The sequence below is a fragment of the Tupaia chinensis genome, unplaced genomic scaffold (assembly GCF_000334495.1).
Source record: "Tupaia chinensis unplaced genomic scaffold, TupChi_1.0 Scaffold000048_1, whole genome shotgun sequence".
NCBI lineage: Eukaryota > Metazoa > Chordata > Mammalia > Scandentia > Tupaiidae > Tupaia > Tupaia belangeri.
In genome coordinates this window covers 4,017,573-4,045,096 of record NW_006159506.1, presented here as the reverse complement: position 1 = coordinate 4,045,096, position 27,524 = coordinate 4,017,573, and the positions used below count along the sequence as shown (strand labels likewise).

Sequence of the window (27,524 nt, the reverse complement as noted above, 5' to 3'; positions counted from 1 at the left end):
GGAAAGAAATATAATGTGAGTTAGAAAGACTATTGGTGGGCATAGAACACCAGGAGACCTCTATACCATTCAGAAAGAACCACTCGCCATGTTCTCACCAGCAAAAGTGACCCTTTCAAAATGTGCCAACTAATACCCTGGAAAGCTTCCTAAAGCAGCCCAATATACTGTACGCCAAGGCTCTCCATTAGCATTGGTAATCACCAATAATCAACAAAAGAAATCATGCTTAGGCTCTAGTTTTCCTAAGACCACTCCTTCCTAGGAGTTATTAAAATCATTTCAATTCTTAGATATTAAATGTCACACAGAAAATAACCTCTTGTAAAATGTTGGGTTCATCATATTTTAAGAATTAATACTTTAGGTCATTTTAATCAGTTTCTGATATATGCAGTTCTCAGAAAGCACTTCAGGGAAGAATATTGTGACCATGACTAATAATGACAAGAATATGAACTATATTCTTCATATACATATTGGAATTGGAGCATTACCGAAGTACTTTACCATCTTAAGTATTTAGGAAGCTTTAAATAAAAAAAACTAAATTTGCTTTTTTCACTTGAATTTAGCATCCTTTTTGGGGGCATAAAACTCCAAACTTATTAATTTTATGACTATATTTTAAAATGAGTGCCTGGATCAGCCATGTGATTACATGATAAGTGTCTTAAAATTTCAAGAAAAGGCACTAAATTTTTCATAGTATTTGTGTTTCATTCTCAGTGTAATAAAAATATGCTGCCTTTTAAATAATGAACAATAGGTTCTCAGTTTGATTTACATGCATGGATTAAATGTCATGTTTGAAAAGTTACTATTTCATTCATATTGGATTTCCCTCCAGTAAAACAAAAATGGTGCCCATCTATTGCAATAATAATGATACCTTGCCACACCAATATTAACTGGTTGATAGACTTTTAAAAATTCTGTAGATCCATGAAATAGTCTGATAGCACAAGAGACAGTGCATTGATAGTACAGTGAGTTGATGAGTTTTTTTCCCCTGGAGCTACTGAGGTGCCTCAGTGTTCCCTGCGATTAGCCCAAACCTCCTACATGTAACATGGCTTCACCAAAGAAACTGAGGTAGAGGAAGGGGTTGATCTCCCTTCAATAAGAATTACTGATGTCACATCTATATGTTGATTTCTGCAAGGATGAAGTCTTTCATTGCTTCTTCTTTTCCACTAGAGAAAAAAAGGACAATTGTTCATCAGCAATTCATTTTTCCTGAGCTCCCATATTTGTAGCTAGGTCCTTATAATAAGGTATGATAACCCAGGGTGGGGGTGGGGGTGCTTAAACAACACAAGTTTCCTTTCTCACGGTTCTGGAAGCTGAAAGTCCAAATCAAGATGTTTCTTTGGCTTGAATATGGCCATTGTCTCCCTCTGTCCTCACATGATCTTCCCTCAGTGTGTGTCTGTGTCCTAGTTTCTTTTTCTAAGGAGGACACCAGTCATGTTGGATTAGAGTCCACCTGAATGACTTCTTTTTAACTTAATTACTTCTTTAAACACCCTATTTCTAACTACTGTAACATTCTGGAGTCCTGGTGGGGTTAGGACTCCAAAATACAAAAAATAGAGGGGACACAGTTTTATCCATAACAGTTCCCTATAGATCTATTTTCATCTGCTCCAACTACCTTTTTATACCCATATAATATAACAAAAGGTAAACCCTTTCATCCCAAACCCAAGTGTCTCTTGGGTAATCCAAAGCTGAATATAGAGATTAAGTCATTTGAGATCAGCAGATGCTGTTACATTGCTGGATTCGCACATGAATCCTATAGCAAAAATCTTTCCAAAAAAAAGGGGGGGGGGAATTAAATAAATTTCATTTTTCCTTTAAATTACATTAGTTTCGATTTATGTAAGTTATTCATATCATGAGTTCTAGATGCAGAAGGCCCTGACTGACTTCTTCAACACTTGATATCATACTTGGTACAATCAATGGAAGTGCCTAAGTTTATTTTTATTATCACTGCATAACAAACAACTTAGACTTATTGGTTTGAAACAATATTTACTATAGTTTATACTTCCTAATTATGTGGATCAGAAATCCAGGAACAACTGGGACAAGTGACTTATCTACTCCACATGGAGTCACTTGCTGCTACTATTCAGATTGTGAGTAGGCTGACAGGAAGGATCCAAGAGAACTTCACAGATGTCTTGCTCCTGAGCAAGAACAAATGGAAGACTTAGATAGACCTTCCCTCTCTCTCCCTCTCCCTCTCCGTCCTCCTCTCCCTCTCCCTCTCTCCCTCTCTCCCTCCCTCTCCTTCATAGGGTCTCAACTTTTGGTTTCCCCCAGAAAATTGTTAAATTTTTACATAACAACTCAAGACTTCAAGACTAAGTTTTCTGGAGCCAGCATGTGGCATAGTGGTTAAGGTACTACACTCTCACATGGCCGACCATACCAACATAGTTTTGTCAAACAGAACTTTAAGTTCTATATCTGGGGTTTTATTCATGTTTGCTTTTTAGAGCTGGTTTGTTTTTAGCTAAAAATTATTTTAGTCTTTCAGCATTCCAGGCACTGAGCTGCACTGTGATATTTCCTAAAGACCACTACTCTGTTGGTGGCAACATAATAAAGTTAATGAGACAGGGCTTCTAGTGATGACTATTTTACAGTTGCAATAACAGCAGCACAGGGAGATTGGGTAAGGGTTTTAAGTTACATCACTAAGTAGGTTTTGGAACCAGAATTCAAATCTGTTTGTAGTAATAGAGAGGCGTTACATAAGTGGGACACAGAAATGGCTTATTACCTGTTGATGATAACAGGTATAATATTCTCAACTGGACTGGTCTAAGAAGTATTTCATGTTGGATAAAGTCTTTTTACAAGCAAAATGATAAATAGTGATTCAATGTTTAAAAAAATAATCATAATAATAATAATCTGTAAAAAATAATGAGAAGCTATTTGAGGATTATGGGGATTTTAACTTCAGTATTGAATGATATGCATGATATTCCTTCAGGAAAAAGAAATGTAATACACTGTAAAGTTATATGTGATTAAATGTAATATAAACAAGATTATGATAATAATAAATTTTTAAAAAGAACTCAAAAAAAAAGCTGGTTATACAGCACACACTTCATCACCATCCTACAACCTCTTGACTTCCACTATTTATTCTTCATATCTAAACATACAAGAAGAAAACTTTTATGATAGCATTTTTCTAAAGGTTTAATTACAATGTAATTACAATGTATTTTATCTGTTTTCCAAAGAAAAAGCATTGGCTGGGGCTCGCAAGTGGTGTGGTAGTTAAGGGCGCTGGACTCCCACATGGCCAACCACGGTTTGAGTCTTAGACTTGGTGGCTTGCTTTCTCACTTTCTCCTCTCTGTTCTGTCTCTCTGTCTCTCTCTCCCTCCAACCCTCTTTGGTCAAATTAAAATAACTAAATAAAGTTAAATAAATTTTTGAAAACCATATATTTTTTTTTAAAAAAGGCATTATCTGTTCATAAGTAAGTAAAGAGGAGATCTTGGAGGTAGAAGACTAAAGCATGTCTGCTGACTGCTATTCTATTATCTGAAAGCCTGTGACATCACACTGCTCTCTCAGATCCCTGTTCTGGTAGCATCTTTACCATGGCATGCGCTCTTAAATACCTATTTATTGGGCCAGCAGGTGGCGTGGTGGTTAAGGGCATTGGATTCCCACATGGGAGACCATGGTTTGAGTCCTGGACCTGGTGGCTTACTTTCTCATTATCTCTCTCTCTCTCTCTTACTCTCTCTCTCGCTCGCTCGCTCTTGCTCTTGCTCTGTTCCTATCTGGTCAAATGAAAATAAATAAAGTTAAATAAAATAATTCTTTAAAAATAAATAAATAAATAAATTTCAATCCATACAATGGCAGTTGCTCACTTCTCCCTCAAGAAATCCTCCACATGGCCATAATTGAGTATAAGCAAAATCATTTTTTGCCTCTAAACTACTATTCTCTAAATTTTATTACTCACCCACTGACACATGATCTAAAAAACAGATGTACTTATCAAATAAAGGGGGTTAAGTACCATCAAAATCAAGTGACTTCCCCCCCTCCCCCGGCTGACATAGACCATAGACTCTCAATACAAGACACAGTTTATATTCTTTGTTATGTAAGGCAATGTGAAAAATGAAATATGTAACCCTAAATTGAAGGAAACCATGGTCTTAATGGAATCATTAGAGAAATTGTTCCAGAATGCTACATCCTTCCAGAAATAATAACCCTGTAATGTCAGCAAATTCCGAGTCAACATAGGTTACCTACTCCACACAGAGGGGCCTGGTTATGTTCATTACATCTGCCTGAGGCTTAGCCAAACTTGAGTACATGACCTTTAAGAATTTTTAAAAATTCATTAATCAATGTTCCTCGCCTGAATTTCGCTGGTTTTGCTTCTTTAACCTATTATATGTATCCTTTTTTGAAGTTGGTCAATCCTTGTACCCAACAAAAATGAGAATTGCAAGCATAACTGTTCTAGCTAATAATTAACAGAAGGTTCTTTTAGCTCAGATACCATTGCTGAAGTTCAATAATGATATTTCTTCTATATGTTACCCAAAAAGGCTAAAAAGGAGATATAGTCAGGGATAACAATACAATCATCACAATTCTTAATTCCTAATATCTGATTTTTCATTTTACAAAATCTCTTTGAAACATTTTCTTTTTTCCATCTTCTACATAACCCTAAAAATGCTATATTCGTGTATTCGCATTAATGCACTAGAAACCAAGGACACTGAAAAAATCTTTCACCAAACTTCCAAAAGATATGTATGATTTTCCTATTATATTTTCCTAGTTTACTGTTTTCCCTGTAGTAATAGTGTCTATAACTTTTCACCTTGCTAATTACAAACATGATGAGTTCACACACATCTGTAAATGAATTCAGTGGTTCCCAAACTGTGGTGTGTACATTGCATGAAAAGTGAGATGTCTTTGGGAACCAGCAGTTAGCGTAATGGCTATGTCGCTGGACTCCCACGGAGTCGACCGCGGTTCGCGTCCCAGACCCAGTGGCTTAAAACTCACGCCGGGCGCGCGTGCGTGTGTGCCCAAGATCCCGGGTGGAGAATGGAGGAGAAGGGATTGCGGCGTGATTTCTTGCTTTCTGTCTCTATGTCTCTCTCTGTCTGTCTGGCGAGCGCACGTGCCCTATAGTGAAAAAAAAAAAAAGTGAGATGTCTTTGTCCCAACCCTTAACTTTACGAGTTTGTATTGAGTTGATTAGTTCAAAAAATAATCATTTAACTATACACATTATATGGTCATTTATTCTTTCTTTTGCAACTCAAATACTCTTAATTCCCTACTATTTTACTAACGTTGAATAGAAAAGTTACACTGTTTGTCATTTCTTTGTAAAATTATAAAACATTTCAAATATATACATGTCAAAGGATGTTTATACAAAGATATCATTAGTTCTTTCATTTTTCATTGTTCTTAGAAGATATCACTGGGGACCAGCAGATGGTGTAATGGTTATGTCTCTGAACTCACACAACCACAGTTCAAGACCCAGACCTGGTGATTTAAACCTCTCCCTGGGCAAGTGTATATGTGTATCCAAGATCCCAATAGGAAAGTGGAGGAAAAGGGACTGTGGCATGGCCATACCACTTGGGGGGGGGGAGATTTCTTGCTTTCTGTGTCTCTCTCTATCTCTCTGGCGAGTGCATGAGCCTTATAGCAAAAATCTCTCTTAAAAAAATAATAAGATATCATTGGTTTAGTTCTTTCAGCTAGATTCTATTAAGGGTGTATTTCTTATGGGTTGTATTGTGTCCTCCAAATGAAAGACATACTGCAATCTTAAACTCCAGTATCTTGGAATGTGACCTTATTTAGAAACAGAATCTTTTTGGATTTAACCATGCTTAGATGAAGTCACTGGGGTAGGTGCTAGTCCATTAGGACTGGTATCCATATAAAAAATGAAATTTAGATGCAGAGGCAGACACACACAGAAGTTTATATTAAGACAAGGATTTGAGTGATGCATATACAAGCCTAGGAATATTTGGGCTCCCAGAAGCTCAAAGAAAAGCACAGAACCCTTGCACTTTCTGAGAAAGCATACTACTGATACCTTGCTTTCAGACTTCTAGCTTCTAGAAGTTATGGTATTTTCATATGGCGACACTGTAAAACTAATAGAATATTCTTAGTCAAAGTTGTTTTCTTATTTGCAATACCCCGGTTTGGTTTTGTTTTCTTTTTATTTGGGGGAGGAGGGTGTTAGAGGGAGAGATTTTTTCTATAGGGTATAAGCATTCACCAGAGAGGCACAGAAAGACAGAAAGTGAGAAATCACCCTCCAAGAGGTTTGGCCACACCACAGTTCCTTCTCCTCCATTCTCCCCTCTGGATTTTGGGCACACATGGACATGCTCCCAGCGTGAGTTTGAAGCCATCGAGTCCAAGACTCAACCCACAGGCGACTATGTGGGAGTCCACCGATGTAACCATTATGCCATCTGCTGATCCTTCCTAACCCTTAAAGTGATCAATTAGGTAATATTTTAAATTAATTTTCTTCCAGAATTTTGAATTCATGTTTTTTGTTAAGTTTCTGCCATAGGAGGCATGCACTCACCAGACATAGAGAGAGATAAAGAAAGACAGTGAGAGGGAAAGTGAGAAGTCATCCCCCGGGAGGACAGTCACACCGCAATTCCTTCCTTTCCACTCTCCTTCTGGGATTTTAGGTACATACACACATGAACCTAATGTGGTTTTCAATCTGTGAGGTCTGGGACTCAAACTGTGATCAGCATTGTGGAAGGCCAGCGTCTTAACCACTGGACCACCTGCTGGCTCCAAATTTTGAATTTTTTTTTTTTTTTTTTTTTTTTTAGAGAGACTTTTGCTATAGGGTGTCTGCGCTTGCTGGAAAGACAGAGAGAGATGGAGAGATAGAAAGTGAGAAATCACCCCCCAGGGGGCTTGGCCACACTGTAATCCCTTCTCCATTGTCCTCTTGGGATCTTGGGCATACACACACTTGCAACACACACTCACACCCAAAAATTCTGTTGCAGATTATTGAAAGAAATACAGTATTAAAAAAGCTTAGATTTAAAAAAAAAAAAGACAAATATTTGGCTACTTAATAGAGATATTTTTGTCAAGTCTATCCCTTTTAGAACCATTTTGATCATCTAAAATTTATTCAGGAGATTAACACTCTATATCCAATATGCTCATCTTCTCAAAGGTTGTTATAATTCAAACCTGTGGATCAAGAAGATTGATAATCTGTTCCCCCCCACCACCACCCAGGCAACCATAGCCCCAGTTTACCCTTTTGTTTCTGTGTTTTCCAATTTCCTCTTCCTTTCTGGTACCCAAAGGATAGTTTTTATTTTTGAGTGTTAACACATTGAAAATTCTTTTCCTCGTAACTTAGGTAGAATTCTCAAGTATTTATAGACCAAAGTCTGAAATAAAATATGTGTTTTGACTCCTGATTCTGACAAGATGGTGGACTAAGATAATTGCAACATTAACCTAGTTTACCTTCTTGCCAGGTCTTATAGTCAAGGGGCATATTTTTCATTATTTTTTCAAAAAAAAAATCTAATCCTATAGGCTGTTAATGAATGCTATCAACAAAGAAGGCAATTTTTCTAATTGAAATATTTCTCAGGTACATACCAGAAAACAAGTAGTTCCCAAAAGTTTCTGCCAAGGCATTATTTAAAATCTTTCAAGCAAGATACTCAAAAATTAATGAGCCTGGCCCAGCCATGGTAGCACAGTGGTGACACAAGTGTCCTACAAAAATGGAAGCCATATGCCAATCATGGGCTTGAATTCCCAGGTCAGCCTGAAAACACACGGGGCATGTACGTGGGCACCTAGCATCTGGAGTAGCTGGGGACTAGGAAGAGAGGATTGTGGTGTGATGAGACCCTGTTAAGGTACTTCTCTTTCCTTCTCTGTCTCATGCACACACATGTACCCTCTGTCATAAAAAAATAATAATAATTTTTAAAAAATCTAAATTTAGAGTCCATAATTCAATTTCATTAATGTGATTCTTATAGTAATTCATATAAGGGAGTTGTCTTTACCTTATTTTACATGGGGCCCTGGGGCTCCAACTTTCATATTTGACCACCTCTGTATTACAATACGGGAACATTAAGAGACGAGATTCTTTGAAACACAATCTAAGCGAGAGTACCTACAAATGGTACTGAGGATGTCCAGAGTAACCTACCTTTGGGTATATCCACTGTGCCCTTAGGACCCCTCTCAACCACTTACATGCAACCCTTTCACTTATCTTTCAAGTGTTTGCCTTCTAGCCCAGTACCAAGGGTAAGCCTTGATGCGTAACACTGTCCCTCCCTCAAAAATCCATTAGTAAGTAACTCTATAGGAATGTAAAGTAGACATTTCCTCTCAGATTTCACACTTCTCCTGTAATGAGGGCTTGCCTTTCATCTGGGTAAGGCCTTCTTAGCTTTTCTTCTCTGCACAAGGACAGATGACCTTTTCTCTCCAGTAGTATGTGCAAGATGCCCTGGACTCCAAAATGACCTTTGGGAAGCCAATTTCTCCCACTCAAGGGATAAGAACAGAGATAAACCTGTCTTAAATGTGTATTTTAAATGTAAGAAAGAATCTTCAATGTGCCTATATCAATTACATGCATAGTGCACATTTGTGTGTGTGTGTGTTTTGAAAGATATTTTTTTTTGCTATAGGGTGCTTGCACTTGCCAGAGAGACACAAAGTGAGACATCACCCCCTGGGGAGGTCCAGTCATGCTATGCTCCCTTCTCCTCCATTCTCTTCTTGGGAATTTTGGTACACACGCACATGCACCCAGCATGAGTTTTAAGCCACCAGGTCCAGGACTTGAACTCAACTACATGGGAGTCCAGCAACATAACCGCTACGCCAGCTGCTGGTCCCACCATTTGTGTGTTTTTATGAGTATATATCTATTATTAGAAAATAACACTGCTAGAAAACTTGCTGTTTTAACGGTCAGTCTCCCACAAACTGCCAACAGAGTGACTGGCAGGCAGAACTGTGTGGTTAGTGAAAAAACTTGATGTTATTGAGGAGAGCCCAGTGGAATGAACAGGACTTTGAGCAATACCGTTTTTATTCAGAAAGTCTCAGACGACTTCTCCTTCCTGTCAAGTTCTGGATGTCTCGGTGCTTTTCTTGTTTTCGTTTTTGTCCTGAATTCCATACTGTTCTTCTCTACACTGGATGTGAAACAGCCTCATGTATTTCTTTGGGGATCCAGGATTTTGCGAGGTGCTACCAAGGGATGGATGTAATTCATGACATTTTGTCAGGCTGTTAAAGAGGAAATTTTCCTTGACTGTGGCAGGAGGTAATTATTTGTTGTTTGTTTCTGACACATGGGGAAGAAAATTTGGGGTTGCGATTTCAACTAGTCCAAGACACTTTTTGTTCCATTTGGCAGGAAGGGAAAATGCATTTTATCGTTGAAGTAATTGCCAGCCTCTGCTTTTCCCTACTGCCTTGATGCAGTTTATAATATTTTTGCAACCTCAATCTCTTCGTGGTCCTACTCCCTATCCCTGAAGATGCCCTTGGTGCACGTCTGCATCCTCTGACCCCTCCTGGCATTTTATCTTAGCAAACCCTGTTACAATCATGCAACAGCTCATGCAGAATCTCCTCTGCACAGCAAACCTATCCATAGATGTGGTTTCTATGCAGAGTTCACACTCTAACTGGAAGAACTAAAGGAATGAACATCAAAACAAATATTATCAATAACAAATACACTGTATATCACCTTCCAAAACACAACTTTCTTTTTTCTTTCTTTTTTTATTTTTCTCATATAGGATGTATGCACCAGCCAGAAAGAGACAGAGGGAGAGGGGAAGAGAAGGAAGGAAAGTGAGAAATCACCACCCAAGGAAAATGGTCACACCACAGTCCCTTATGGTCATGCACACACACATGCCCAGGATGATTTTTTTAAATTATTTTTATGTAATTTTATTTCTTTATTTTATTTAGTTTTAATTTTGACCAGAGAGGGACAGAATGTGTGTGTTTGTGAGAGAGAGAGAGAGAGAAAGAGAGAGAGAGATGGAAAGTGAGAAAGCAACCCATGAGGTCCGGGACTTGAACCAAGGTTGGCCATGTGAGAGTCCAGCGCCCTTAACCACCACAACACCTGCCAGCCCCCCAAGATGATCTTTTTAAGTCACTAGATCCAGGACTTGAAACACACCATCGGCCATGTGAGATCCAGTACCTTAACCACCATACTACCTGCTGGTCCCCAAAGTCCATTAATGCTGATGGTTCTAACAATCAAGCTCTGAGAATGACCTGTTTTTGTAGCCTATCTCCACACTTTAAATGTTAAGGCACTTGATTAAAACTTACCACAAGAATGTCGTTAAGCATTAAGTGCTGACTAGATCTTTTTAAAAAATAGTTACTAAATTCTTAGCTACTGCCACATTACTGACATGTCTTATAAGGCAATGGTCTGAACTAAGACCCTTTGTTCAAGGACTGGAGTATGCCTTACACCTTCTTGGTACCAGCCCTTAAATTCTGGTTCTGGTATTCAGCAGTCCAAGAAAAAAGGGGATTTCTACACTGCTCTTTTTAAAATATTTATTTATTTATAATTGCTAGAGCACATGTGTGCTCACTAGAGAGACAGAGAGAGGGAGAGGAGGAGAAAGAAAGTGTCCCACAGTGGGGCATAGCCATGCCACAATCCTTTCTCTTCCATTTCTCTACCCTATTGGAATCTTGAACATACAGTCATGTGCATGTTGTTTTAAGCTGCCAGGGTCAAGATTCGAACTGCAGTTGGGCATGTGGAGTCCAGTTCCCTCACCCACTAGCCTACAGAGCTGGCCCCACAACCACTCTCACATAGTCACCATGCTTCTTAACAAGGCCTTTGGGGTCACTTACTGGAGGAAAAAAATGTTAACCAATTTTGTTCTTTTATTTATTTACTTATTTATTTGAGAGGTTTTGCTATAGGGCACGTGCACTCACCAGAAAGACAGAGAGAGACAAAGAGACAGAAACCGAGAACTCACCCCCTGGGAGGGTGGCCACACTGCAATCCTTTCTCCCCCATTCTCCTCTCAGGATCTTAGGCACGCACGCACACGCGTCCGGCATGAGTTTAAGCCACCAGGTTCAGGACTCGAATCGCTGTCAACTACATGGGAGTCTAGCGACATAGCCATTATGCTAACTACTGGTTCCCAGCCAATTTTGTTCTAAACCAAGCGTTATTTTGAAAGTTATCTGAAATATGAGCATTTATTATATTAATCCAAAGTCTAGTGGGTAGGAATTTATGGACTTCACTATACAAGAGACAGCATATTATAACAACAATAATGAAAAAAGATTTCTGGATTCTTCTTATGTATTTGCATGGTATACTTCTACAAGCATTCACCCAGTCATTTCTGGGTGAGTAAGTATAATGATACTCACTTCACAGGGAAGCCAGGTGAGGCTTGCTTTGTTCTTTAGTGAACCTGTCAGCCCAGGGTCCCTTCATCCCTGAGGAAGAATTCTTTCCTAGAAAAAGTCTAAGTTCTTTCTTCGAAGAGACTGCTGGCATCCCCACTGCCATTGTTACTATCAGCCCTGCAAATCATGTCTGAAGCAGGCCATGGAAATGGCTTAGGGATAAGCTGTGACATTCACTAACTATCTCCTTAGTCTATGGCTCCCATAGACAGGTTGTTTTAGTTTTAGTTTTCTTTGTTTGTTTGTTTTTTTCATTCCTATCCACTTCTAAGCAAGATTGTAGATGCCTAGGACTTGGCACTATTTATTCAGTGATGTTGCTTTTATTGACAGTATATATTTTCCATGTCTTATGGTTCTCTTACAGTGTTGTTCAGTTTTAAAAAAAAAAAAAGTCACTGTACTCGAGGCACTCAGATATCTAAAAGTTTAGGAGGTAAAAAATATGGTAGAAAAATCTGTTTCCTTCTCAGATACTGGAGGTAAATTTTGGCATCTGTAATTGTGTTGTTTCTAAATCTCTCATTTCGATAGTAACATTTTCCATTTAAATCTTTCAACTGGTCCTTCAGTAGCCACAATAAATGCATTATGTTATCTGAAGATATATTCACATAAAGAGTATATTATCAGTTTTATTTCAAAAAACTTTTTCTTCTTAAGTGTCACTCTGTGATAGCTCTATATTGATTTAAATACATTTGTATAGTAATTGAAATAGTATAAAAGGAAATTCTATATCTGCAAACAGTCTGGGCCATGTCAGTGTCCAATGAGCCAACCTGAAATACGGGCTCAGGGACTAACCCAGCCTCTTTCTCTCTTTTCTATTGGTCCAGAGTTCCCTGGGGGACACAATCTGAGCATCCTGGGCTTTTCTTATTCTTCCACAGGAAACTCAATGCCCTCTGACCTCTGCTGTCGCCCCTGTAACCAGATCACTGTTTCATCCTACCCACTGCTTCCTCTCCCAGCACTGTCTCCTCTAGAACTCCTGTGCATGGAAAACACACTCCCTTAAATCCACCATACAGTAAGTTTTCTGAACACTCCCTCCAACTTCACTTTACTAAAGGGTTTTACTTAAAATCAGTGGTCCTGGCTGCCTCCACATATACACATGCATTATATATAAGATGCCCACCTCAGTAATCGCTCAGTTTGCAAGTCATGAAAAGGTAATAACTATCTCAAGTATCCACAAATACATTCTTGACCATTTTTTTGTTTGTTTTTTGTTTCTTTTCTTTTTTTTCTCTTTTTTTTCTTTTTTTTTTTTTTTTTTTGCATAGGGTAATAGGGTACATGCACATGTCAGCGAGAGAGACAGTGAGAGGGAGAGTGAGAAATAACCACCTGCCCCACAGGGATTGGCCATGCTCTCATCCCTTCTCCTCCATTCTCCTCCTGGGATTTGGAGCATGTACACACACATGCCCAGCATAATTTTCAAGTCAGCAGGTCTGGAATGGAACCACAGCCAGCCATGTAGGAGTGCCTTAACCAACAAGCCACCTGCAGGCTCTCATGCTTGATAAATGAGTATGGCTTTTTCCTTTTTACAACAAATATAGAGTGCAAATGCTTCATAAGTGCCCATTTTGTGACAAGCACTTGCTGAATGAGTGTATGAAAGAATGCATGCATGAATGAAATCCTTGGTGGAGCCAGCTTTTTAGCCTAGTGGTTAAGGGAGCCAGATCCCCAATGGCCAATGGAGACTCAAATCCTGGCCCCAGAGTCTTGAAAAACATATCAGACATGGGTATGTACATGCCCAGCTCTCTACAAGATGGAGAAATGAAGGGAAGGAGATTGCAGCATGACCACCCTCCATTGGGGGATTCTCTCTTTCTCTCCTCTCTCTGCCCCCCCTCCCCTGAGCACATACACCCTTTGGCAATGAAACAAAAAAAAAGAAATTCTTATGTTTATTATACAAAGTTTATTATCTAAACCTACCTGGTTAGAGATGAGAAATAGATAGAAAGGAAGTGCAGAGGAGCTAAGTAAACAGAAGGTGATCAGTGTGCACCACCACCTGGCTGACCTGTGTGTACTGAGTCCACCCCTTCCTGTGCTCAGAGGGCACTTACCACATACAGGCTTTCATGGAAATAGAGCCCCACGTCATAAAAGTTTCCGTCATGCCTCACGGGATGCGTTCTGGTCCTCAGCTGCTCTGTTTGCCTCCACTGTGAGACACAGTCCCCCAGTCGACCAAGCAGGGATACTTTGAGCAGGTAAGAGCCTGGAGGAGCTTTGTCCTTGAGGCCCCTTAAGCATTTGATCTGTATGCGGAGGGGCTGGAGCAACTGAGCCTGCTCACCCTACAAGAAAGGCAAAATTCTTGAATTATGCAGGAACTGGATAAAACCACACAATTAACAACAATGGGTGGGTGGGGGGATAGACAATTATTTTTACTTGACCTGTAATTGTCAGGTATTAGCAATGATTGCAGGTGAGGACACGTGATATGTAATTAGGGGGTCAAAAGGCATGCCTGCCCATGATGATGGGAGGGAAGTTGGGCCAGTTTTTGAGCATGGTATGTTAATGACTTGTGACATCAGAAACCATTCATCTATTGTAATAAGATGGACTTAACAAGAAACCAACACTTCTGAAAGCCACACAGCATGCCTTTTCAGATATCTGGGATGAGCACGTTTTAGCAGTAACCTTCCAATTCAGAGTCTGAAAGGTGATGTTCTGACCGATGTTACTAATCACAGACAGAATGCCACAGTGCAGCACGAGACAGTCAAACGAGCCCTTCCCCCAGTAAATAGTTCTATGTAGTTTAAGCAAAGTGTCAATGTGCCCCATAGGCTTCAAATGAGTGTCAAAAAATAAGGGGAGGGGGACCAGCTAATGGCATAATGGTTATATCGCTGGTCTCCCATGTAGTCGACGGCGGCTTGAATCCTGGACCCAGTGGCTTACAACTCACACTGGGCTTGTGCACAGCATGTGTGCCCAAGATCCCAAGAGGAGAATAGAGGATAAGAGATTGTGGCCTGGAATTCCCCCCTGGAGGGTAATTTCTCACTTTCTGATTCTCTGTCTCTCTGGCAAGGGGAGGCTCCCTATAGGAAAAAAACTCTCAAAAATAAATAAACAAATAAGGCGAGAAATAATTTGTGTATGTGCTTTACCCTGAAACTTTGCACACATTCTGTTTACCATGGACATGTAACATTAGCATGACTCGAGTATTTCACAGGGCCAGCTGCGGTGGTGCGGCAAGAATGCAACTTCCCAATGCTAAAGCCACGTGGGAAGGTCCCAGGTTTGCATCCCAAGGTCTCTGTACATGGGGGGGGGAGTGCCTGTGAAACTGCCTGTGATTATGGCTGGCTGAGACTGGGGGTGGCTTTTATGACATGATGATGCTGTTGGAGGCATCCGTTTGTCTGTCTGTCTCCCTCAGGGAAGAAAGAAAGAAAGAAACTTTTTAAAAAGAGAATATATTTAAGGGCATTTGAATTTCACCATTCACCTGTCACTTAGAAAAGCAGGTCATTTTCATAAGCAGGGCATTTTGGATAAGCATTGAGTTTCTACACAATGATAATGGATAGCTAATGGATTATTATGTCAGATTAAACAAAAATTAAACAGGAATCATTAATAACCCAAGTGTCATTCAATCATATTTTCTATGCTCATAAGTCCCGAGTCATGTTTGCAGTGATTTGATCTCAAAGAATTATGTTACATTGTGCTTTAAGCAAAATAATATCATTGTTGGATGCAAGTTACTCTCTTTTTTTTTTTTGGAAAGGTTTTTGATATAGGGCACGTGCGCTCACCGGAAAGACAGAAGGAGACAGAGAGACAGAAGCGAAAAATCGCCCTCTAGGGGAGATGGCCATGCTGCAATCCCTTCTCCGTTCTCCTCTAGGGATCTTGGACATGCATGTACATGCGCCCGCGTCAGTTTAAGCCACCGAGTCTGGGACTCGAACCACGGTCAACTACATGGGAGTACAGTGACATAGCCATTATGCTAACTGCTGCTCCCGCAAGTTACTCTCTTGGTCACCTGAGTACAGGTGACTCTATAGCCAAAGACTAAACACTTTTTAATCCTGCCTCAACTTTATTTTGTGAGAGAGAATATATATTTCCATGTCAATAGTATGGTTCTGGAATTAAATCATGGTTAAATAAACAGGGAAAGTTGTTTGACTTTTTCATTTTTTTCTAAGAAGTCATACTTAAAAACTAATGGGAATAACAATTATTTCTGGTTTAATTAGAAAGCCTTAATTAACAATAAAGACTTAACCTTAATATTTGGGGTTTCTAAAATATTTTTAAAATGAACACCATGTGAATAAATAAGACAATCTTTTTCAACCTCAAGGCAGGATTACTAATGCAAGCAGACTGAGTTATTAAACACATTCTAAATTAAACGCCTCTATGAATTTTATACTGAAATATATTGTGATCGTTTTGCATGCCAAATGTGACATTTTGTATTTTAGATTCATCTTCTGCAGTAATTTTGGAAATGTCATACAAACAAAGATTTTGTCATTTACCAATGGAATTACTATGCATGGCCGCTTAGCCAGCTCTTTGCTGGCTCTGTGGTTGTTTCTAGTCAGCAAGCCATAAAAAATCTTTATCTCTCTGAAACACAGCAATTTGGAAGATAATCGAATGGTGACTAGGGGGCAGACATGCCAGTCTGAGGAATTACACTACAATCTCTCTTGCATTTACAACCTTCCTCAAAGCAAGTGTCAGCCAAGGAGGAAAAGGAGATAGAAGATTCTTCAAACCTCAAGCCTCGTCTCATTTGCATGGGGACGGCCCTGCCTCCCTGTCGGGCAGAAACTCAGCCCTGTCCTACTCATGCCCTCATTCAAGGGATTCCAGGGCTTTTGCCATTGAGAGTTTTTGGGCATTCAATTTCAGCATGGAATTCTTGTCAAAAATATTTTTCTTTTTCTTTTAATTTGCCAGAAGGTCCCATGCACTCACCAGAGAGAAAGGGAGAGAGGAAAAGCAGCCCCCACCAGGATGTACAAAGCCTTCTCCTCTATTTCTCCCTCTTGTCTGGATTGGGCGCTCACACATATTCACCAACATATTTCTCAAGTCACCTGAGCTGGGATTTGAACCACACCAGCCATGTGGGATCTGGCTCCCTTAACCACTAGGCCACGGGGCCAACCCTGCTCAAACATATTTATAAAGACCTAGTCATAGTGGTGCACTAGTAGCACCACTGCTGAGAGGCCGGAGGTTACATGGAAGACCTGGGTTCAGTGCCTGGGCCACCCTGAACATGCTGGGCACAGTTATGGGTACCTAGAACCCTGGCAAGAGGATTTCGGTAAAATGAGAGCTGACCGAAGGTACTCTCTCAGGCTGACCCAATAGCCTACTGGTTAAGGGAGCCAGACCTCACATGGCTCACCAGGAGGTTTGAATCCCAGCCCTAGTGGCTTCAAAAATACACTGAACATGTGTATGTGCACACCCAAGATCCTGACAGGATAGAGATATGGAGGAGAGAGGACTGATGCATGTGTGTGCTCCATTGTGGAGTGCTTTCTTTCTCTCCCTCTCTCTCCTTCTCTCTCTCTGTGCCTGGCAAGTGCATGTGCACTTGGGCAATTAAAAAAATTCCTCCCTTGCTTGCTTGCTCTCTCACAAAGGAAACACACACACAGGTCCAGCAGGTGGCATACTGGTTACCGCGCTGGACTCCCACATAGTTGACCATGATTCAAGTCCTGGACCCAGGAACTTAACAATCATGCCGGGTGTGTGTGCATGTGTGCCCGAGATCCCAAGACAAGAATGGAGGAGAAGGGATTGCAGCGTGGCCATCTCTCCTGGGGGGTGATTTGTCACTTTCTGTCTCTCTTTCTGTCTCTCCACTGAGTGCAAGGGCCCTACGGGAGGAAGACTAGAGCAGGCAAGTGGGTCAGTACAATTGATCTCATCATGCAACATTTTGCATCAGAAAAAAAGAACATCAATGTGAAACGTTTCACCTTCCAGAAAGTTCCTGCTCTTCCCTTCGAGTCCTCAGTTACTTCCATGAGGACACCACACCTGGCCGAGCTGTCCTTTGTACGAACATTCACGTCTGTCATGAACGATTGACTTGGAGCTCTGTAGCAGTCAGAAGAGAGAGAGATGAAAGAAAGACAAAAGAAAATGGAATAAAACTAGGTTTACCTTTGGAACCACAACAGAATTGGATGTTTTCCTTAAATATTTGGTCGGATTAACTAGGAATTAGATGAACGCCCTATTACAGGTGCTGCAGTTGATTATTATTGAGGAGTGGCCCCATAAAATATAGAACTCACTCAATGATCAAAATGTCACTCATTAGGCCAGCCAGTGGTCTGTCTGTTAAGGCAGCTGGCTCTTACACGGCCAACTGTGTGTGGTTCGAATTCCGGACCTATGGCTTGAGAAACATACCACTTGTGTGTGTAGGTCCAAAAGCTTAAAAGAATGAAGAAATGGAGAAGGGATTGTGGCATGCTCATGCTCCATGGAGGATAATTTCTTACTTTCCTCTCTCTCTCTCTCTCTCTCTCCATCTCTCTCTCCATCTCTCTCTCTCTCTCTCTCTCTCTCTCTCCTTCTCACTCTCACTCTGACCCTCTCTGGTCAAATTAAAATGACTCTCTCTGTCTGACTGGAAAACGCATACACCCTCTGGCAAAATTTCTAAAAAAGTCACTTATTTCAGAAATTATCAGGGATAAATTATTCAATAAGACTTTTGTCACTTTCTTTTCTATCCCTCCTCCTTCAGTCTTTTAAGTGGTTACAGAAACTTTGAGGAAAAAATTCACTTACATGGACCATTAGCTGATATGACATTAACTTTTTCTTTTTTTAATGCAATGGCCAAAGATCAAGATCTATTTCGACTCTCCAAATGCTCCTCAGGCTCTTTTATTCCTATTAACATTTACTGACTTGGAGGTTCTTCCTTATTGTTGGTTTCCTTTCTTTCTTTTCTTTTTTTCATTTTTTTTTTTTAAATATTTAGCCTCTCCAATTCTGACAACATCGGCATGCTTTCCCAAGCTCACTAGAATTAAGAAGGATCTTGAATCTCACTTCTCCTGTCTTAAGCTTAATTCCATGAGCAGGGCCATCTGTGACAACGACCGCCCCCCTACCAGAAGAATAGCCTTTTGGGGTCTCATTGCTGATTTAGTTTCCTATGATACAAATGATTTTCCTTAATTTGGTTCAAGCTACATTGACACAGGGTTCATTAGGACACCCATTTGCTGGCAATTCAATTTCAAATTAAATACACTTTGTTGTAAATTTTATTACTATTAAACTACTGTATCTATTGTCTTTAATGGACCTACTTTACAGTTATGAAGGTAAACAGATTTCATTAGTAAACACCAAACATTGTCTTGGGACCAGCAGTTGGCTTAATGACTATGTCGCTGGGCTCCCATGTAATCAACCATGGTGCAAGTCCCAGTCCCGGTGGCTTAAACTCACGCCGGGCGTGTGTGTGTGTGTGCGTGCCCAAGATCCCGAGAGGAGAAAGGAGGAGAAGGGATTGCAGCGTGGCTATTCCCCTTGGGGGATGATTTCTCGCTTCCTGTCTCTCTGTCTCTCTCTGTCTTTCTGGTGAGTACATGCACCCTATAGCAAAAACTTTTCAAAAACAAAAAACCACCAAACACTGTCTGTTAACCACAGTGAGATGACTTCCTGTTTCTTTCTTTGTTCCATTGGCGAAGATTGCAAGACACTCATGAAATATCCTACTAATGTAATCTAAATAATTAGAAACTAAATCCGTGGTTATCATCCTAAAGGAAAAAAAAAAAAAGAAAGAAAATATGGTTCCTGATTGCAATCTTTGTAATCAAAGGTTTTCTAAAAACCTTCCCTTAAATTTAGCACAGGCACTTTAAAATGTTAAAATGCCACTTTAACATGTTACCAGGTCCTAGAACTAAGTCTGGAGATTTGGTTTTCCTTGGAACTCACATATTCTAGATCAGATCCAGAACCGTACATCCATTCACTCTTGCATTCAGTCCTCAAGCATATTCTTATTATATTCCCTCATAGAGAGCCCTTGATTTTATAATATTTACATATGAGTTTGAGCATTACATTTTTTTTTTTTAATTTAAGCCCTGCCCCACCAAGGTCACCCATTAGCACCCAATGCAGAGATAATCACTGGTAATACATTGACTTCTAGTGTTCATAACTGGGTAGCTAGACATACCTTTTTTCCTTTATAAAATGAGACTGATACTGTAAATATTATTTTGTAATCTGTGTTTCTTACTTTGTATATTATAAGCCTTTTCCATGAGATTTTTTTTTTCCTTTCTGGTACTCTTTTTTCTCTCTTTGGCATAATTTGTAGGTATGACCTTTTATTACATTCTAAGGGTCTACCCCTTAGCAGTTATTTAAATGATCCCTTATTACTGGATATTTAGATTAGTTTCTATTTCCACTGTTGTAAGATAGCCTATAATTAACTCTCCCACATACCATGTCTCATTCACTGGCTGTTTTCTTGGTGTAAATTCCTATTGTTGGAAATGCTGAGCAGGGGAGTTGGACTAGCCTACCACACAGACCTCTGTACCTTGAGCACTGAAATGACATCTCAGTAAACAGTGCGGTCTACATGGCCCACTGTCCCAGACACTAACTAGTCTTCATTGCACTGACAGTACAACAAGAAGTTAAGGAAAGCAGCAATGAAGAAGCAGCACTGGGGTACAGCAGGACTTCTCAACCGCAACCCCTTGACATCTGAACCAGATCGTTCTTGGTGTGGGGGTCTCCCTGTGCATTGTAGGAAGTTTATCAAGATTCTCGGTCTCAGCCTGCTGGATGCTACTAGCACTTCTCTGGCCCCAAGCTGGGACCCAAAAATATCTCCAGGAGTGTCCTTATAGCACAGCAGTTAAACCCTGTGTATAAAATGCTAGATCTCACATGACCCACGGTGGTTCAAATCCTGACCTCAGTAGCCTGAAAGACATGCCTTGTGTGTACATGTGCCCAAATTCCCAACAGGAGGGACAAATGGAGAAGGGATTGTGGCATGACTACACTCCATAGAGGACTCTTTCTCTCTCTCTCTCTTTCTCTCTCTCTCTCTTCTTTCTCTCTCTGGCAATGTTTTAATTCTATGACAATAAAAAGGAAAAAAAAATGTTTCCAGACATTGCCAGATGTCCTCTGAAGGCAAAATTGATCCTGATTGAGAACCACTGATGTACAATATTAAGAAATATTTACTGTGTGCTTGGCATGCTCAAGGTGCACTTTCAAATGTGTTGAATTTTTTTTTTATCTCATTTAACCCTAACCATAATCTAACGAGGTATTATTATTCCTGCCTAACCAATGAGAAATTGATGCTGAGGAATGTTGATTCTCTTCTTCAAGGTCACATGGTCATAAGAGTAAAATCTAAGTTTCAAAGTGAGACCCTTCATCTTGAGAGTTGCCTCTGAACCAACCCCTGCTATCACCACACCTCTGCACTAGAACAGAAAAGCAGAGACAGATTAGCATCGGGAAGCTCCCATACTGGATGAAGAGTTAGACACTAAGAGGTCGGTAAGACATGGCTCTTGGCTATAGCACCCAAACCTTATCCCTAAACATAGCAAGGATGAAGGGGCACAGATCCTAGGATAAAATGGCTTCGTGGTTTCCCAAAATTTGACCCTTATCATGAATCAAACTAGGGAGTGTCTACAGCCATAGCCAGTCATATTCAATCCATAGCAAAACAGACAGACACCATACATTAAATCTAGCCTTAAGGAACATACTTCTCGAATGCTGTGTCAGTCTTTAAACAAGACATAGGAATGTATTGGTCGAGTTTCTCTCCTTTGTATTTCAAATCCTGCGTGAAAGAAAATAGAAAAATAAAATAAGAGAAAATCAAACTGACTCAAAATCCACTTGAAATATCCATGGACGTGCTGGCTTTTGTAAGACCAGGATATGCTGCCCCTCAAAGTCTATGGTTCTTAGAGACAAATAATAACACAAGCTCTACACTTCCAGCAGTCCTCTTGTTAGAGTGTCTGACCTTTCTTACCTGCTCGGTTATGTTTGCATAGGAAGATGGAAGGAATGGTGGACAACATAACAAAAGGAGGGAAAATGCTTAATGGAAACCCCCACAACTTTCTTCGTCTCATTCTTTCTCTTTTTGCTTTCACACACCCACATAAACACACACATGTACATGTACACACATATCTTGTATAATGGTAACATCTTAGAGAATGTAAACGCACATGGCTTGGACATATGGCTGCCTGGGGAGGATGCTAGAGCTGTAAACATAATTTTAGTTATATAATTTATTATCCAACCCAGCCATTTTCAGAATAAATGGGGAAACATAATTATGCTAGGACAACAGGCATAATCTAAGGCTATCCTGTGCAAACTTTAAAGCTCTATTGATAATACTATTAATAATACTCTGGTAGATGTGCAAAAAGGATCCATATAAGCAACTATCAACTTTTTTAAAATTTATTTTTAGGTTTTTACCATAGGGTGTATGTGCTTGCTGGATAGAGATAGAGAGAGACAATAAGATGGTAAATGAGAAAGCACTCCCCCGCCCCCAGGAGAGACAGCTACATCACAATCTCTTCTCCTCCATTCTCCTCTCAGGATTTTGGGCAAGCACACATATGTGCCTGGACTGATTTTTAAGACACCATGTCCAGGACTCGAACTGCAGTCAATATTCTAATCTTGAAATGACACACCATCACTTCTGGTGTCTGCTTTTGATCACACAGATCAACCCTAGCACAGTGTGACAGGAAACCACACAAGAGCATGAATAATGGCAGGCCAGGAACATAGGTCCATGGCGGTGATAAAATGAAGACGAGAAAATGTTGGATGTTTTTTGAAGAACTCTCCAGGTCCAGAGATAGCTCTCCACAGCTGTCAGCCCTATTCTCTGAAGGCTTGCTGCTAGCCACCAATCCTCCTTTTCTTCTTGAAAGGTAACACATCTTGGTAGCCAAGTACTTTTCTCAGCTTATAGAATTTGGAGCTCTAAAGACCTCTTTTCATTTTGTTCTCTCTTCCTTTCAGTATAAACAGGACATTTTTCCACTTAAATCATTTATTTTAAAATGTTGTGGCTCTTCTGTGAATCTTTTTGGAGTAAACTATATTACATGAAAATCAAATGTATAAATTTCTTTAAAGTAAGTCCTCTTCGGAGACCAGTAGGTGGAATGGTGGTTAAGGTTCTAGACTCCCACACATAGTTTGAGTCCCATACCCAGAAGCTTGAAATTCACACATGTGCATATGTGTGCACACATGCCCAAAATCCGAGAAAAAGAATGGGGAAGAAGGGATTGTGGCATGGCCTTCCCCACCTGGGGGGTGATTGCTCACTTCCCCCCTCTCTGTCTCTTTCTGGTGAGTTCATGTGCCCAATGGCAAAAACCTAAAAATAATAATAAGTCTTTTTCAATGTTGAGCTTCCGCTGACAGGATAAGGGGAAATGCCTTACCTTCCTAGAAATCCTATTGTTTGATTAAGAAAAACTATGAGGCACATGTTCAATGTCTTTAGAGCATCTTTGTCTGAGTGAGTAGCATTCTGAGGCATCATAATGCATTTGAAATTTCTGAGATCCTAACAAAAGATTTGACTATGACATCCCTGGCTTCCCCCTTCAATTATACTTTCGTGGCATTGAATCTTGATTCAGAAGCCATTTCTTCATTCAACATTGCTTGCCATCTTGGGAGGCTGAGAATTTTCAACATTGTCAAGTCATAACTCAACTTATGTAACAGGATTTTCTTAGTTATCTCTTTCCTCTCCCATTTTACAATAAGCAGTAAGAAGAAACTAGCACACACGTAGTCCTCTGTTTGGGAATCCTCTAAGCTAGGTCATCTATTTCCTTGAGTTCAGTGTCTACATTCCACATGACTGTAGGCAGTGGTGTTGATAAACTTTTTGATACACCGTAATAATCATGTGTTGACCTAGACGCTATATTATATGTTGTGCTTGACTTAGCTAAATAAATTTCTTAACACAAATCTACCATGAAGTCCTCTAAAATAGCCTTGTGAGATAAAATAAAATACTTAAGTTCAATGCAGCAGATATTTTCAAGTTTATCACATAGAGAGAGGTTTCATAACAGTAATATGAGTCCATATTTAAGAACTTAGACCATACTAGATATGGCATTCAGTTTCTCATCCTACAAATATTTGTTGGGTTTTGCTTTGTAACAGACAGAAGCCAGGAATATGGGTATATTCAAAATCATACCATACCTGCTGTTATGAAGCCTCCTTTCTCATGGGCATGATAAGTAAAACAAATAAACTTGACAAATGAATAAAATAATGGCAAGTACTGTAATTACAATGGAGGAAATAATACAAATGAAAATACAGAGATGATTTCAGAAACAAGGTTCTGGCAAACAGTGGTCAGAGAAGATATGGCTTTTTTTTTTTCATTTTTTGAGAAAATTTTCCTATAGGACACATGTGCTTATGGGAGACAGGGAGACAGAAAGCAAAAAATTACTCCCCAGGGAGATGGCCATATTGCAATCCCTTCTCCTCCATTCTCCTCTTGGGATTTTGGGCATAGACACATGTGTGCCCAGTGTGAGTTTTGAGCCACCGGGTCCAGAACTCAAATCGTGGTCAGCCATGTGAGAGTTCAATACCTCGCCACACCACCTGTTGGTCCCAAGATGGTGACATTTAAGATGAGAACTGAAGGAAGAGAAGAGCTTAGTCCTGCAAAGAGTGGGAAAATTTTTTCTAGGAGAGGAAAGAAGCATGTACAAAGGCCCTGAGGTAGGACATAACCTTGCCTATTTAAAAACTGGAAGAAGATTCATACAACAGCCACCAGAGGACAATATTAGGAAATGAGTTGAAGGCAGAAGCAGGAGCCAGATCCTGCTAGAATGGCAGATGATGTTAATGAAGCTACAGGTTACATGCCATTGGGAGGTCAGTAAAAGGTCTTAAGCTACAGAGTGATAGTGTCTGATTTCATATAATGAGCAATGAAAGTTTGAAAATATTATTTTCTTCTTTTTTAGAGAGATAGATTTTTGCTGTAGGGCATGTGCACTTGCCAGAAAAACAGAGAGAGACAGAGAGACAGAAAGTGAGAAATCACTCCCTAGGGGGAAAGGCCATGCTTCAATTCCTTCTGCTCTGTTCTCTTCTTGGGATCTTGGGCATGCACACACATGCGCCCGGCATGAGTTTTAAGTCACTGGGCCTGGGACTCAAACTACAGTCGACTACGTGGGAATCCGGCAATATAACCATTTTGCCATCTGCTGGGTCCCCCAATTTTTTTTTTTTTGCATATTTCTTTCTCCTATATCAATCATGTTTCTTAACTCAATTCAACTATTATACTTCCAGATAACTAGAGAAGAGAAATGCCAGTTAAATAAGGAGCACGTTAGAAAGAAAGCACAGCCAGACAGCAAGAGGAAGTGAAGGCTCTTCCCCTCTTACCACAGTAGATCCTGAGCTAGAGAAGGAGATAAAAGTAGAAAACAAACAGTCGAGTGGACATGATTCATGGTTTCTCCTTTCCCCACCCTTTCTCCTTCAAGGTGAAATCCTGCAAGAGCTATAGAGGGAGTGTGAAATGGTTTGAGGAGATTAGAGCCTCTGGCTGTCACCAGGAAGAAGATGGAATTACATGATGAGAATTAACGAAGTTGCCCTAGAGATACCTCTTGGCACTTTTCTAGGCATTATGTCATTTAATCTTCACAACACTAGAGAGTCTCTGGAACATCTAACCTAGTCAATACATCAGGCTGACTTAAGGGACAGGGTGCAGTGTGTGGTTCTGAGTGAGCCCTGGCTTACACAAATGTGTAATAAAGAACAGTTGGGAACAACTGGTGAAATTTGAATATAAACTGAATAGTATTTTAAAAACTATGCATTTTATTAAGTAACATTGATGTTATTTTTAACTATGTTCTTATTTTTTAAGAAAAATAAAGTATAATTCTTAGACATAAATTCTGCAAAGCCGACAGGTAGCATGGTGGTAAGGCCCCGGACTCCCACATGACTGACTGCAGATTGAGTCCCAGACCTGGCAGCTTGCTTTCTCACTTTCCTCTTCTCTCTCTCTCTCTGTCTCTCTAGTCAAAGTAATAAAAAATAATAATAAATAAAAATGAATAAATAATTCTTTAAAAAATAGATTCTGCATACCCCTTAGAAAATCTAACCATAACTATTCATGAACTCTCTCTCCTCTGAGGAATGTCCACTAAGGTGTGTGATAGTTCTTATTAAGAGGATACCAGAAGAAAGACACCCTTAGTAAGGGACCAGTGACTCAAGTGACTCCTTCACAGGGCATTTCTAGCACTAGTCAAGAGAAACAGTGAGATTAAAAGAAGTTTAAATAATTTATTGTTGACTTAACCAGCTGGTTGCATGGTGGTAAAGGCATTGGACTCCCACGTGGTCAACCTCAGTTCAGGTCCTAGACCTGGTGGCTTGCTTTCTCACTTTCTCTCTCTTTCTCTCTCTCTCTCTCTCTCTCTCTCTCTCATGCACACGTGCCCTATAGCAAATTTAAGAAATAATAATAATAATACTAAAATAAAAATAAATAATTCCTTGAATAAAAGAGAATATTTTAAAAATGAGTTTGAGATTGTCAGAGTAGAACATTGGGTCAAGGAGCCCCAAACAATTATGCAATTATGATCATTACCCCAAAGGTCAGCATCCTTATTCCAAGCCTGATTCTTTTTTTTTTTTTTTGGAGAGATTTTCACTGTAGGGCACGTGCGCTCGCCAGACAGACAGAGAGAGACATAGAGACAGAAAGCGAGAAATCACCCCCCAGGGGGGATGGCCACGCCGCAATCCCTTCTCCTCCATTCTCCTCTCGGGATCTTGGGCACGCACGCACACGCGCCCGGCGTGAGTTTTAAGCCACCAGGTCCGGGACACGAACCGCGGTCGACTACGTGGGGGTCCAGCGACATAGCCATTACGCTAACTGCTGGTTCCCCAAGCCTGATTCTTTTTCACAGATTTCTCTAGACTTCTCCTGCTGCATTGATTATCTTTACTGGGCTGACTCAAGGAAGAAAAAAATGTAATGTAACTAGAGAGCCTGTGAGCACACTTACAACCCTTTAAAAACTATTAATACAAGAGGAAGAGTTAGACACCACTCTCCTCTGAATGCCCTTTAAACGAACTGTCTTCACAGATATTACTTTTTTGAAAAAGAAACAGAAAATTAAACAAATGTAAAATAACTATCACTGTGGTCACAGTGATACTTTAAAAGCTCTTCATCACCATAGCAAATTTGTCAAATTTGCGAAGCCTTATTGAACAGTAAAATGGCATCGAGTCTTAGCTAATAATTTTTTTAACCTAAATTGTAAAAATAATATAAATGATTTAATATTTCAGGTTCTTTTCAGGAAACCTCTATGATACTGTAATACATCTTTTACATAAGATATAATTGTTTTTAAACTTGAAAACAATTCAAAAGTAGAAATCATTCACCACATTGTGTTAATTTTCATTTTCAGATTCACAAAAATCTCTAAATAGACTATGTAAATAATAGCTTCTACTAATTATCTTGGGAGTCAAGAGGAGGTAGAAATAATATTTTTTAAAATAGCATTTTAAATAGCAAAAAGCCATGTAGTAGTATTTTTTTCTGCTAAGAAAAAGTATGTCTTTTCTGAAAGGAAACTACTAGATAAAAAAGAGAAAAGTTGCTATGGACATTTTCTTTACTGTTTGGGATTTTTTTTCCTCTAGAATTGTGATGCATATAGGGATTTTCAAACACATGGGCTGTTAATTAATACCACCATAGCTCT

The 27,524-nt window shown here is 39.8% G+C and overlaps 1 protein-coding gene across 1 annotated transcript in view; it reads right to left on the bottom strand.

Moving 5' to 3' along the window:
* LOC102470636 (uncharacterized) overlaps positions 1–27,524 on the bottom strand; it is a 291,660-nt gene that overhangs the window by 212,156 nt on the left and 51,980 nt on the right. The window contains exons 7-9 of the mRNA XM_006141250.2: positions 21,420–21,496; positions 17,604–17,724; positions 13,677–13,910 (exon numbers count right to left, since the gene is read on the bottom strand). Coding sequence (XP_006141312.2) covers positions 13,677–13,910; positions 17,604–17,724; positions 21,420–21,496 — 432 coding nt within the window. The remainder of the gene's footprint in view (positions 1–13,676; positions 13,911–17,603; positions 17,725–21,419; positions 21,497–27,524) is intronic.